The sequence below is a fragment of the Lycorma delicatula genome, chromosome 1 (assembly GCF_047948215.1).
Source record: "Lycorma delicatula isolate Av1 chromosome 1, ASM4794821v1, whole genome shotgun sequence".
NCBI lineage: Eukaryota > Metazoa > Arthropoda > Insecta > Hemiptera > Fulgoridae > Lycorma > Lycorma delicatula.
The window spans coordinates 103,739,735-103,754,859 of NC_134455.1; the positions used below are offsets into that span (position 1 = coordinate 103,739,735).

At 33.7% G+C, this 15,125-nt stretch overlaps 1 protein-coding gene across 1 annotated transcript in view; it reads right to left on the bottom strand.

The window, feature by feature from the left end:
- kl-2 (dynein heavy chain 2, axonemal kl-2) overlaps positions 1 to 15,125 on the bottom strand; it is a 408,181-nt gene that overhangs the window by 71,550 nt on the left and 321,506 nt on the right. The window contains exons 70-71 of the mRNA XM_075354141.1: positions 7,469 to 7,635; positions 6,924 to 7,070 (exon numbers count right to left, since the gene is read on the bottom strand). Coding sequence (XP_075210256.1) covers positions 6,924 to 7,070; positions 7,469 to 7,635 — 314 coding nt within the window. The remainder of the gene's footprint in view (positions 1 to 6,923; positions 7,071 to 7,468; positions 7,636 to 15,125) is intronic.

Here is a 15,125-nt window from a genome sequence, read left to right on the forward strand (position 1 = left end):
GAGGAAATGTATTTGCAAATTAAGAACTTTTAGTATAATTTAGATGAAACAATACAAAGAACTTAATAACTCAAAAACACAAAATAAAAACGATAAGTACACATTTTGAAAATGTAGTATAAAATATAAAAATTAAAGTAGCACCAAGAAAAAGAAACTAATATATATAGAAGTATTTTTGTACAGTGTAATGTATGCTCTGCATTTCATGTAAATAATATAGGTGTTGTAAAAGAATGCCCAGTAATCAGACACTTTTGTAAGGTAAACCAACATGAAAAACAATCTCATAGAAAAATAATTGTATATATCCATGAAAAAAAGCCAAATAATAACAGAAAGAAGATAACCCGATAAGACTTTGTGCATATAAGTAAGATAAAAATAATGTAATTACAAAGAAAATGTTCCATCACAAACAAGGTAAAACCCATAATCCTTTCATCTAGTGAAAGGTATGTAGGAAGAACTTACATAGACATGTTAGAAAATGTGAATAGAAGTGATGATGTAACAAAAACTAGTAAATAAAAGCTGATTTTTCAACATGATTTATGGATTTTAACTATTTTGTAACTATTTTCAGTAGTTGTTAGGGGCGTGAGTCAGGACGACTTAAACGGCTGTATCAACATCACTCAGTCCTCTGAGTACTGCGCAGCTGAAAGCAATGGAAAACTACAGCTGCTTTTTTTCCAAGAAAATGTGGCTCTCTGCATTTTCACATAGCAATAATGGAGGCTCCTTCCTTGGTAAAATATTCCGGAGGTAAAATAGTCCCCCATTCGGATCTCCGGGTGGGGACTACTAAGGAAGGGGTCACCAGAAAATTAAAAAATAACATTCTACGAGTCGGAGCGTGGAATGTTAGAAGCTTAAAAAAGGTTGGTAGGCTAGAAAATTTAAAAAGGGAAATGGGTAGGACAAATGTGGATATAGTAGGAGAATTAGTGAGGTTCGGTGGGAAGAGGAAGGCGACTTTTGGTCAGGTGATTTTAGAGTAATTAACTCAGCGTCAAATAATGGGCAGGCAGGAGTAGGTTTCGTGATGAACAAGAAGATAGGGAGGAGAGTGGAGTATTTCAAAATGCATAGCGATAGAATCATTGTAATAAGGATAAAATCAAAACCTAAACCGACAACGATTGTTAACGTCTATATGCCTACAAGCGCCCATGATGATGATGAGGTAGAGTGTGTATACGAAGAGATTGATGAAGCAATTAAACATGTAAAAGGAGATGAAAATTTAATAATAGTTGGAGATTGGAATGCAAGCATTGGAGAAGGCAAGGAAGGAAATATAGTGGGTGAATACGGGCTGGGCAAAAGGAATGAAAGAGGGGACCGACTTATAGAGTTTTGCACGAAGTATAATTTAGTAATTGCCAACACCCAATTTAAAAATCATAATAGAAGAATATACACTTGGAAAAAGCCAGGCGATACTGTAAGGTATCAGATAGATTATATCATGGTTAAGCAAAGATTTAGAAATCAACTCGTTGACTGCAAAACTTACCCTGGAGCAGACATTGATAGCGACCATAATTTGGTGATAATTAAATGTAGATTGGGGTTTAAAAAGCTGAAGAAAAGGTGTCAGATGAATCGGTGGAATTTAGAGAAGCTTGAGGAAGAGGAGGTAAAGAAGATTTTTGAGGAGGACATCGCAAGAGGTCTGAGTAAAAAAGATAAGGTAGAAAATGTAGAAGAAGAATGGGAGAATGTTAAAAAGGAAATTCTTAAATCAGCAGAAGCAAACTTAGGCGGAATAAAGAGAACTGGTAGAAAACCTTGGGTTTCAGACGATATATTGCAGCTGATGGATGAACGTAGAAAATATAAGAATGCTAGTGATGAAGAAAGTAAAAGGAACTATCGGCAATTAAGAAATGCTATAAACAGGAAGTGCAAACTGGTGAAAGAAGAGTGGATTAAAGAAAAGTGTTCAGAAGTGGAAAGAGAAATGAACATTGGTAAAATAGACGGAGCATACAGGAAAGTTAAGGAAAATTTTGGGGTACATAAATTAAAATCTAATAATGTGTTAAACAAAGATGGCATACCAATATATAATATGAAAGGTAAAGTCGATAGATGGGTGGAATATATTGAAGAGTTATACGGAGGAAATGAATTAGAAAATGCTGTTATAGAGGAAGAAGAGGAAGTTGAGGAGGATGAAATGGGAGAAACGATACTGAGATCTGAATTTAAGAGAGCATTAAAAGATTTAAATGGCAGAAAGGCTCCTGGAATAGACAGAATACCTGTAGAATTACTGCGCAGTGCAGGTGAGGAAGCGATTGATAGATTATACAAACTGGTGTGTAATATTTATGAAAATGGGGAATTTCCATCAGACTTCAAAAAACGTGTTATAGTTATGATACCAAAGAAAGCAGGAGCAGATAAATGTGAATAATACAGAACAATTAGTTTAACTAGTCATGCATCAAAAATCTTAACTAGAATTTTATACAGAAGAATTGAGAGGAGAGTGGAAGAAGTGTTAGGAGAAGACCAATTTGGTTTCAGGAAAAGTATAGGGACAAGGGAAGCAATTTTAGGCCTCAGATTAATAGTAGAAGGAAGATTAAAGAAAAACAAACCAACATACTTGGCGTTTATAGACCTAGAAAAGGCATTTGATAACGTAGACTGGAATAAAATGTTCAGCATTTTAAAAAAATTAGGGTTCAAATACAGAGATAGAAGAACAATTGCTAACATGTACAGGAACCAAACAGCAACAATAACAATTGAAGAACATAAAAAAGAAGCCCTAATAAGAAAGGGAGTCCGACAAGGATGTTCCCTATCTCCGTTACCTTTTAATCTTTACATGGAACTAGCAGTTAATGATGTTAAAGAACAATTTAGATTCGGAGTAACAGTACAAGGTGAAAAGATAAAGATGCTACGATTTGCTGATGATATAGTAATTCTAGCCGAGAGTAAAAAGGATTTAGAAGAAACAATGAACGGCATAGATGAAGTCCTACGCAAAAACTATCGCATGAAAATAAACAAGAACAAAACAAAAGTAATAAAATGTAGTAGAAATAACAAAGATGGACCGCTGAATGTGAAAATAGGAGGAGAAAAGATTATGGAGGTAGAAGAATTTTGTTATTTGGGAAGTAAAATTACTAAAGATGGACGAAGCAGGAGCGATATAAAATGCCGAATAGCACAAGCTAAACGAGCTTTCAGTAAGAAATATAATTTGTTTACATCAAAAATGAATTTAAATGTCAGGAAAAGATTTTTGAAAGTGTATGTTTGGAGTGTCGCTTTATATGGAAGTGAAACTTGGACAATCGGAGTATCTGAGAAGAAAAGATTAGAAGCTTTTGAAATGTGGTGCTATAGGAGAATGTTAAAAATCAGATGGGTGGATAAAGTGACAAATGAAGAGGTATTGCGGCAAATAGATGAAGAAAGTAGCATTTGGAAAAATGTAGTTAAAAGAAGAGACAGACTTATAGGCCACATACTAAGGCATCCTGGAATAGTCGCTTTAATATTGGAAGGACAGGTAGAAGGGAAAAATTGTGTAGGCAGGCCACGTTTGGAGTATGTAAAACAAATTGTTGGGGATGTAGGATGTAGAGGGTATACTGAAATGAAACGACTAGCACTAGATAGGGAATCTTGGAGAGATGCATCAAACTAGTCAAATGACTGAAGACAAAAAAAAAAAAAAAAAAAAAAAAAACTATTTTGTGATGCAAGATAAGTCTATGTTATTGTATTATAATACTAATGGATGACTAGTATTTGAATACACTCTGTTTATTAAGCTTACATAATCTGCTTAATTAGTTAATCTTATATACTTACATATTCTCATCTGAATACGCAAGCTTTCCAGAAAGATGTCCTTATTCTTAAAAAAAATAACAGTATCTATCTCTATCAAACCAGACAAAGAAGAGTTGTTATTTGTCTTTTTGAACTTGTCATTTGAAAAGTTCATGGTGTGACAAAAGAAAACATAAGATTTTTCAGAAAATCTTTGTGTATTTTTCAACACAGTCACCTTGAAATTCTATATATTTTGAACAACAATTTTTCAACTTTTTAATACCCTCAGTGCAGTGGGATTTGTCTAATACTACCAAACAAACGGCAGCCTCAGCTTTGACTTCATTTGAAGTGAATCTTTAAGTCATTTCTTCAGATTTGGGAAGAGCAAGTAATCAAGTAATCACATGTGAAAGTGGTCTAACGTGTAGGTCATTGAGTTTTACAACTACCTGAAAAGTGATGGTCCTGCCTTTTTCAAGGTAGTCTGTGAGCTCCATACCATGAAAATCTCCCAAAAAACCTTCTCCTACAGATAGAACAGTTTTCACTTTCTATGGTGCACTTTCACCTCTCTCACCCACTGTTTGGTCAAATCTATGTTTCATCTACTGCTATAAAACATTGAAGAAACTCATCAGAATCACATTTCAGTAAGTGTAAACACCCTTGAGACGTGTTCAGTCAAGTGCTTCTGTTAACAAACCTGGGACCCATCGAGCTGAAAGTTTTTCATACCTGAAACATTGTGAGAATTATAGTGGACATTGTCTACCAAGATGTCTACAATGTCAGTAAGCTCGTGTACCTCTAGTTGGCAATCATTTTATACAGCATTGTGGATGTTCATGGTGACGTTTTTAGGTGTATGTAGAGTGTGTAGGATTGTACGCATAGAAGGTTTATATCAGTTATAGAGGTTTTGGGTGTCCCAAGTATTTATCATCTTGAATGACTCTTTCTGAATGAATCTCTTTTTGTATGTCTGTCGGATTAAATATTTTAACACACATAACTGCTTGAAGTTCATTTTTATCTACTTTTCAGAAGATGTCAAAACTTGTTTGCTTTGTTCGATAAACACAAACAAGCAACTAAACGAACATGTCAAACTTCACAGCCCCCCATCTAAAGGTTCAAACTTGACAAAGTATCATAGTCATTTGGTCATACTTGGGCAATCTCTATGTCAGTACGAGAAGAACTTTCTGAATGACTGTGTACATCAGTTCAAAAAAAAGGACTTATGCTTCTGATGACATTTTTAATAAATTAAAGAACCGTTTAAAAAAAGTAATTTCTCCAATATATTTAAAATGCAATTAAAATTCTTTTACAATATTACTCTGTCAATGAATTTTTAAAATTTAAAAAATTTTAAAATCCTGAATTTTCTACATTGTGTTCAAAATGTACAGAGCGTTCTGGCTAAAGGTATCCAAAAGTAACAGTTCATATTAAAAGAACCAGATAATATAATTTAATAATTTTTTTTTTAATAAACACAGAAATTCACTAAATTTTAGTGTTAGTCAAATTCAATATGTGCATCTTTTGTAGCTGAGCAGACGTCTAGATGATAATCTAACTCTTGCCATAGGAGCATCTGTGGCATTATTAGACCAACTATTCAACAACAGACCAACAAATTCAATAATTCTTGTTTTAAATAGTCCAAATCCAAACCTTTTTTTTGGAACACACAACTTTTAATAAATTTCCAAGCAAAAAAGGCCCAAGGAGTGGTCCACCTGGAAATCCAGATGGCCATGCAGTAGGACCTCCTCTACCAATCCAACAACCAAGGAAAGTGTTGTTCAAGAACAAGGTACTATCTCAATAAGTGTGGTGAAGCACAATTTTGTTGGAAACTGAAGTCTGCAGTAATCTGAGGAATAGGAAAGTTCTCAAGCATGTCGAGATGTGTGTGTCCTATCAAAGTGAGCTCCATAGAAAAAAACAGTCTGATGACACCATTTTTATGTAGTCCTAAACCAGACATTGACTTTCAGCTTGTCTCTTTCATTTTCAATTACTGAATTGGAGTTTTCGGTCCCCAAATTTGACAATTGTGTTTATTACCTTTTCTGCATGTATGAAACGCTGCCTATCACTAAATAACAACGTACCAAAATAATAAGGATTGTTTTAAATATGGTGCATTACCTCTGCAGCAAACTGATATTGTAGATGGTGATCATTTAGTTTAACGAGATAAAGGAGTTGTAACTTGTATTGCTTGCAAACAAAACCACTTATGAACAATGTCATGAATAATGGAATGAGGAATTTGCAGACCACCTAATTGACTTTCAAGGAATGGCAGTGAATGCATTACATACATAATCCATAGTCTCGTCAACTGAAATTTTTGAATGATTTCCAGTTTGTGAAACCAAGTTTCCAGTCTCTCGCTGTTGTATCCTACTGTTGAATAGATTTGGATGAAGGAGGATCAATATTCCATTCAGTTCATACACGCCTGTTAAACACTGTAACTAATTGAATCTCTACTAACCAAAGTATGCAATGAAACTTCTGTTGTGGGGTCAACATCTTGACTATTACTGACTAGAATTGCATTGTGAGGTGGCTTGCTTGTGCAAGTATATTCCGCTGACTTGATAGTGTATTCCACAAAACAAATCTTAGAGGTACTGCCCGTAAATTGAGCCTACGTTTAATGGATAATGATGACTGGTTTTCTAAAAATATAGGCCAATGATTTTAGAAACCTTTAGCTCGGAGACATCCTACATATGTGCTCAAATAATTTTCTGAATTGTGAATTATTTTGTAGCTACTTTTTATGTTTAGTATAGTCATGTATTTTACATGAAAATTAACTTCATATATTTATATTCTAGATATTTAATATGGACTTTAAATCAAATCCATTTTTCATTTTATATTTAATTTATATTGTGATGCTACTCTGACTATGTTTACCCTTGATCCATCCAAGCAAATGCTTCCTTTTTTTAAATGTAGAATAGCATATTTAACTATTCATGACATGGTCTACACATAATGTATTATGTATTGATCAGAATAAGATATTTATTTATAAAAAATATATTTTATTAAAAATTATTGGCATCAGTACTGACCAATAAGAGGTAAACTCTCAGGTTCTGTTGCAGAATACCATTCTTTCCAGTCTCTAGTGTATTGCTCAAAAGAGCTGACTACACCATGAAAACCTCCTAATTTATCAAGCTCTGTAATATTATCCCAACACGTTTCATTCAGCCAACCTATTTAACACAAGAGATCAGATTATTATAACACATAAGAATGGAAAAATAGAAGTATAAAAAATTTAATATATTTAAAGTATACATTTAATCTTATTCATTTATTATAAAAAAATAAATATGCAACAATGGTTGCAGCTTGATGATGATTATACACAGTCTGAAGTTTAGTGTAATTCTGTGTAAAATAATTGTCTTTTTTAATTCTCAAAATATTAAAATATTGCAACTTTCTGAAAAATCACAAGATCTATAAATAGAGTAGTAAAATACATTTTATTAACTGACATAAAATTGGCTGAAATATCCTAAATATATGGTTGGTTACTCTTATGTGAGAAAGTGTGAAGTTTAAGAAAATCACACCGATAAAAAACTGCAAAAAACAAAACATTTACCAATGCAGGGATTCTCTGGTTGTTCTTCCCTGTTTAAAACAACACCACCTTTTAAAAGAAACAGATAATCTGCACGAATCATTTTACCAGCAGCATCAAGTATTTTCATTACCATATGGAAGGAAAACAACAACTTGTGTTTTTCAAATAAACCTCGACAAGTATTCCTAAAAAAAAGCAAATAAAGCACATTAAAAGTTTAACTTAAATAATTTGCCAATAATTTCAAAACTATACATAAATATACACATATATGTGTATGTATAAACATGCAAGATATAGTGCCTGAATATTTTATAATTTTATAGCCAATATTCAAAACACAATGGAAATACAAGAGTTGGTCAAATATAAACTGAACTTTTGTCTTCACAGCTAGTGTACAAACATGAGTGAGCTGGCACGGAGGGATATTGACCTAGAGATCTGGAGAAGGGAAGGACACTCAGCATTTGCGCCTGTTGTCCGTAGTGTCATGTCAGAGCAATAGATTCCATTGGTGGTTGTGCAATTATTGTACAATTTCTCATGAATGAACATGTCAAATTCTTCTGAAATTTTGACTGGACTATGTACCCAGTTTGGGGTATATAATGTTGTCACATACCCAAGTCTAAGATTAGGCCAGGAAATTTAAAGGAGAGCGTGTGTGAAGTGATAGAAAATTAGTCACAATAAGTGTCAAGTGTGGTGAATGAAAACATTCAATACATCCGTGACCTTGTTGAAGATGATTAGCACCTTACGATTGATGAATTGCTTTTTTAAATGGTATCGTTTATGGAAGTGCCCAATCCATTATCACAAAATACTTTGGGTTTTGCAAAGTCCAAGGTGTGTTCGCGGACTTTTGACCAAAATCAGATACAGGCCTGACAAGAAATTTGTCAAAGACTCCCCCCTGAATGAATTTTTATGAGAAGGAAATTATTTTGTTTTAAATAGTTATATGTAATGAGACATGGGTCCATCACTATTCTCCAGAATCAAAATCTGCAAGTATGGAGGGTGTAGGAGTGGAGGTCTTGCCCTATAAAGGCAAAAATGGGTCTGTATGCTGGAAAAGTCCTTGCAATTTCTTTTAAGACAGGAAAGATGTATTGCTTGTAGATTTTCTCCATGAACATCGGACTGTGAATGCTGCATACTATTGACAGTTCTTGTAGCCATTTTCAGCAATAAAAGGCGGTGTCAGCCAATTAGAGGTTTGATTCTCTTTTACAACAATACCAGGCCTCACACAACAATTAGCACTTGGCATGAACTGGACAAAAGTTACTGGGAGACCTTAGAACATCCCCTGTACAGTCCAGGTCTCCTTGCGATTTTTTGTTTGGGATATACAAGGAGTCACTGCGAGGACGATTCCAAGGGATAATAAAACAGAGGAGTTTATGTGCAATTGACTCGTGATATGTCCCTCGTGATATATATTTTTTTTATGATGAAGGGATCCCGAACTCCCCATACATTGGGAAAATGTGTATACTCGTAAAGTAATAAATAATTACTGCTTTATACATAATGCTTCATATAGTAATAAATTATTATTGATACTTTTTTTATTCTTTATTAATAACTGTTAAAAACAAAAGTCCTAATAGTAATAAAAGAAGGAACATCTACAATATGTAGCAAAAAACGACCACTGATGCTTTTAAAGGAATCTGTAGAGTCATTCATCCCGATTGGGGTTTGAATTACTGTACCATGCGTATCCTTTACAAAGGTATAAGTGAGGCTATTATGCTATGTGCTGCACTTGTCTGGGCTCACTACTTGGCTTTTAGGTGTTATGTGTACATTTTGCTGCAGACCCAGTGACTCCTTGGTTGTTGGAGGTTATAGAACAGTCTCGCGGGAGGCAGTCTTTGTTATAGCCGGAATGAAACCAATAGATATCCTGGCTAATAAGCATAAGGAACGCTACATTTCCAAGGTAAATAACTTATTGACATCAGAACGAAAGCAGGAGATTGAAGACTGGGGTCTTGTATCTTGACAGTTCAGGTGAGACGAATCCCCCACAGGTCGCTACATGCATGATATATTTCCTATAGAGTCTGATTTAGGTGCGCTGGAATGGGTCTTTCCCAATCGGCAATCACACAGTTTCTCTTTGGGCAAGTTTTGCTAGGTTTCGTTTGGTGGATTTGAGTCAATGCCCAGATTGTGGAACTGATTACACAGTGGACCACAACCTCTACATCTGTCCCCAATACAAGGTTAAACGTTTATGAGCTGTTAGGGAACTTGAGAGAATACATTCCTTTCTGGATCTCCGTATTAACTGCATGATCCACGAGGAGTGGTCTATAGTGGCTGGTTTTCTTTGCGCCCTTGTGGTGTGTAGGTCTGCAGAGGGAGTTTAATCAAGGTACTTGATCATGGTAGGATTCCGGGTGGCTAGGGTCCTGGCTTAGGCATTGGATTGGTTGGAGGTAGGCGCACATCAAGCCATGGTTATATTGGTATTATATGTGATTCAATTTGGGGCTCTTGCTGGTGGGGGTGGCCACGCTGCCAGGGTATGGTAACCCGTGCAACCAGGGGCGTGGCCTCCCTTCGCCGGTGGTGGTTCTGATCATGATTTGGTAATACCTCGAGAAACCATGATGGTATCAGGTGGGGGTGCGGGGTTTGTCCCCGGCTCTTGCATGAACCTGAATGAGGTTATGTTCCCCTTGTTAGGTGAGGTAAATTGGTCGACTTATTGGGTGTAGGTCTGAATTTCTGTGTTGCATAAAACATAATATTGATTAGTATGAGTGTAGCACTGATTTGACTTACAACTTGTTCGTTTTATTAGGCATTCTTAGTATTTAGCTTGTGAAAAAAATTGGATATGTTCTTTACACCATCTATAACTACTGTAAAAGGTTAGTATACATATTTTTTTGTTATTATTTCTAGTTTATGTACCAAAATGTATCATGATTCAAAATTGAATCAGTGGCAACGAATCATGTACTTGATTTATATTGGTTCTGAATGTAATGTGATTAGCTCTCAGAAAACAAATATGGATTTGATACCTGTCATGATATCAAATTTATAATTATTACTTTCATGTCTAGTGCTACAGCTGTAGAAGGGAAAGTATTGCTAATCAGTCCAATCTGGGCATATGGAGTTTTCACTGCACCTTGATGTTTTGACACCTAAGGAACCCAAAAAACCAGATGCTAATTTTCAGAATGTTCGTCTGTATATGTGTATGTTCGATAGTCTCACACCTTCTATCTCCAGAATGACTGGAAGAGTTCTGACTAAACTGGTCAGATTACTTCTGTATATGGGGCACTGATGCATTAATTTCTCAACTTAAAGGTCAAAGAGGGTGAGGCTGCATAGCAAGGTCATTCTCAGTATTTCTAGATTTTGCCTAATTAAGGTCTGATATCTCCAGAACTACTGGACTGATTTTGACCAAACTTGATTACTTCTGTATATGAGGCATTGATGCCATTACATTTTCAACTTAAGGTCAAGGGATTAGGCTGTAGAGCTAGGTCACCCTCAGTATCTCGAGATTTTGCATAATTAAGGTCTTATTTTTCTTAGGCATACCTGTTAACAATTAAAAAATAATATTTGCAAAAAACTTTTTCAAAATCGCACCCCACCCCAAAAAATGTTCTAAACTAGTGACAAGTGGGTATACTGTGTCAATAGTATCCCGTGTCACTACAAGGAGTGCTAGTGTAGCACTGATATACAGCTGTATAAAAAATATTATATTTAAATAAAATTATAAATATTTAAAATTAAGTTGTGTGTGTATATATGTGTGTAAGCCGTGCATAAGAAAAAAGCTGCGTAATGGGAACATCTTGCAACTGTGTTGTCAGATTTTTTTATTTTTTTTTTATTACACTCTGGTTATTAGCTTGTGCATTTGTAAGCAATTATCTAAGTTATGGGGTTTTCCTGTCATATTGAATTCATGGTATTTAGGTTATAGAATTTGAAACGTCAATGAAAATATTGTTATACTAGATACTTTGGAAATTTCTCAACTTTTTTTTCTATTTTTGAGTTTTTTATAATATATTTTTTTATCTAAAGTGTTATATAGCCTATGTCTTTTTTATTTATTTCAGAAACAGTAATTCCTCAGGTAAATGATTTTTTTATTGTAATATCAATCTGGAAATTGTGATACACAAAAAATAATGATAATCAAGAGGATAACACTCCTTCAACTCACTGTTTTCTACCACCTGAAAGAAATAAACATAGAAATTTGTTGTGGCGCTTTGATAATTTAGCTCCTGTTGATTGTATGAGTGATGCAACTTTTTCTGATCCTCCCACTGAGTTAGGCACTCCTTATTCTTATTTAAACATATTTTTTGATGATGAGATTATCAATAATATTGTACCACAAACTAATTTATATTCAGTACAGAAAATAAGTTATGGTGTAAATACAAATTATAAAGAAATATGCCAATTAGTTTATTGGTATTCATATGATGGGGATAGTAAAAAGGCCTAGTTATGCAATGTTTTTGGCAGAAAAGAAATGGTTTCCTCAAGTGGCAGAAGTTTATTCCAGAAATAGATTCAAAGTTTTGGGGGGTAATATGCATTTCAATGACAATGGTAAAATTTTCCCAGAGATAATCCTACACATGATAAAATTTTTTAAATTAGATAGTTTATAGAGGCCTTACATAAAAACGCAGAAGATCAATTTTGTCGCTGAATTCATGATCCCTTTCAAGGTCCACTATAGCATGAAACAGTATATTAAAAAGCAAGCCTCACAAATGGGGTATAAAGGTTTTTGCCTGAGCTGAAAATAGTGGTTTTATTTATGATTTCAAAATTTATGTGAACAAGCAAACTAATTTTATGTAGTTGACTTAGGCATTAGTGTAGATATTGTTAGCAGAACACATCCCTAAAAACCAAAATTTTAAATTTTACTGTGACAATTGGTTTTCATCCTATGATTTGTTTGCTAAATTGAAGAACCATGGAATTTTATGAGATGAAACGATTCATTAAAGTGACTTCAGAAATGTACAGTAAAGTCAGAACAAGAACTGAAAAGTCAGGGAAGAGGTAGCTATGATTACGAAGTTTAAAGGTGTGAAACTGCTATTGTAGTCAAGTAAATGGATAATAAACTAGTTAATCTGATTTCAAATTTTGTAGCTGTTGAGCCTGTAGAAGAAGTTCAGCAATGGTCAGTCACAGAAAAAAAGATATCATTTCATGTGTAAACATCGTTGGAAATTATAATAAAAATATGGGAGGGGTGGATAAGCAAGATATGCTGCTTGAACTATACCACACAGATTTAAAGGGGAAAAGGTAATAATACTTGTACATAATCTTTACGGCAGACATTGTAGTCAATCACAAAAACAATACATGCCATTAGTTTAAATTAGAAATAATTCATGCATTTCTTTACTCTGGAGAAATTACTTCAGGAAAAAGAGGAAGACAATTATCTAAAATTGATGCTACTCTACCATCAGCTAAAAGAACATTTACACTAAGACCCACAACATGTTTCGAACAAGAAAAGATGCAAACTATGTATAAAACCTACTCCTGAGTAAAGTGTGAAAAATGTAATATGCCCTTTTCAAATGAGAAAAACTACTTTAAGAAATTTCATATAAAGTAAATATCACACATTTTTTACGATGCAAATGTTATATGCTTTGTGTTATGTATTTTCAGTAACTTATTCAAATTAATTTTCCTTTATCTTTAATTTTTCATTAAGTGGTATTTATCCCTATATTATTTTCATACTGTAAATTATAAGTTATTTATTTTATTTATTGTAAATAAAACAAATTTCTTATAACAGTGTAATTTCAAATTATTTTCCCTCTTATTTTTGTATAATGACTTGCACAGTGTCTTATCTGTACAGGCTTATAGAGAAATAAGTAATGGTAATAATATGTGCTACAGTAAAAAGAACATAAATGATAAGCATGATAGGGAACAAGGTGCATGACTGTTGACTTATTCAAAAGCCATTGCTTTCATATGGAATCATGTCTGAATTTCAGTTCTCTGAAAAAAAAATACTTGAAATATATATGATTATTTCTTAATATCTTTATACAGTCTTATTATTCAATGAAATATTTTGTTTAAATTTGGTTAAGTACAACAAACTGTCATTGTACAATCTTGTCTTTTTACCAATCAATTCACTGGATGTAGGTGGCTCAGTTGGTTTTTTCACAAATTTAAACAATTTGCACAAGAATCTAATTGAAAAAAAACTAGTTAAACTGTTTGATCGTGCACTAAAAAACCGAAACCTCAAGTATTATTATTTTCAGTTAAACTACACTTTAAAATCTTAAAGCACCATATGCACGCTAAATTCACATTTCAAAACTAAATTGACCTTTTTGCAATCCCTTACACCTCTTTTATACTGCTGAGAGCATGACATGTTCAAACATACCATATGCATGTTTGAACAAGAAGCTCTCAACACAGCTAAATAATTTTAACTAGGTTTCATTGGTTTGGGATTGGGGGGGGGGTCATGAAATGTTCATTTTTATATTTTGGGGGTCATACAGCTAAACAGGTTGAGAATCACTACTCTAGGCTATCATAAACTGTGTGAGTGAATGGTGTTGAAAAATTTGATAAGTGCTCACAAAGATCACAGAATGACATCTGCACATGCTTTTCTCTACAGCTTTAACCATGAGGGAGATGAATTTTTTCCCATATTGACAATGGTGAAGAAACTTGGATTTCAAACATCAATGCTGAAACGAAACAATCCATACAATGGCGTCATTCCGGTTCACGTAAACCGAAAAATTCAAACAAGCCCAGTCTCGAAGGAAAATCATGGCTACTGTATTCAAGGACCAAAAGAGTATTCTTTTGATTATTTTATGAAATCTGGAATAACCTCCATATCACAAGTCTATTGGAAAACTCTTTCTAACTTGCCATTCATAACCGACAATGGGAAATACTAAGATCAGGAATTGCTCTTCTTCATGATAATGCAGATCCACAGATAGCTGCATCCACAACAGAAACAATTCAAAGATTCAGATAGGAAATTTTTTGATCATCCCTCTACTCTTCCAACTCTTCCCATATGTCAAAAACTGGCTTGTATCTCAATGATTCAAGGAAAGTGAGTTGAAAATGTTGTGTTGAGTTGAAAATTACTTGCAAAAGTAGATATAATCCCAGGTGGTGGTATTTTATGTCGTAGGTTTGAAGAAGTTTGTTTTGCAACACCAAAAATGTTTGGAACTTATATATTTATTTAATTTTTCTACAAAATCGCAAAAGTAAATCAACAAAAGTTTCAAAAGTATTTGAAACTAGTAATAAATTTTTTACATTTTTTCATGTGTTCTCATTACCAATAGGGCCTTACTTTCAAACCATGCCTTGTATATTTTCTTATTTTAATCCTGTTGAATTGAGAACATATACCTGTGCCCTAATTTCATCTTTCATTTTTGTTAATCTGGTTAATGAGAATAACTATTCGCTAATTTTTTTTTATTATCTTTTTAGAATTCTCTCTTCTAAGTAGAAAATTTAATTTATTTATTTTATACTGTAATCTTTCTGTATATTTTGTCGAACTGGTTATGAATGTACCGCATATTCAAATCATTTTACATATAAG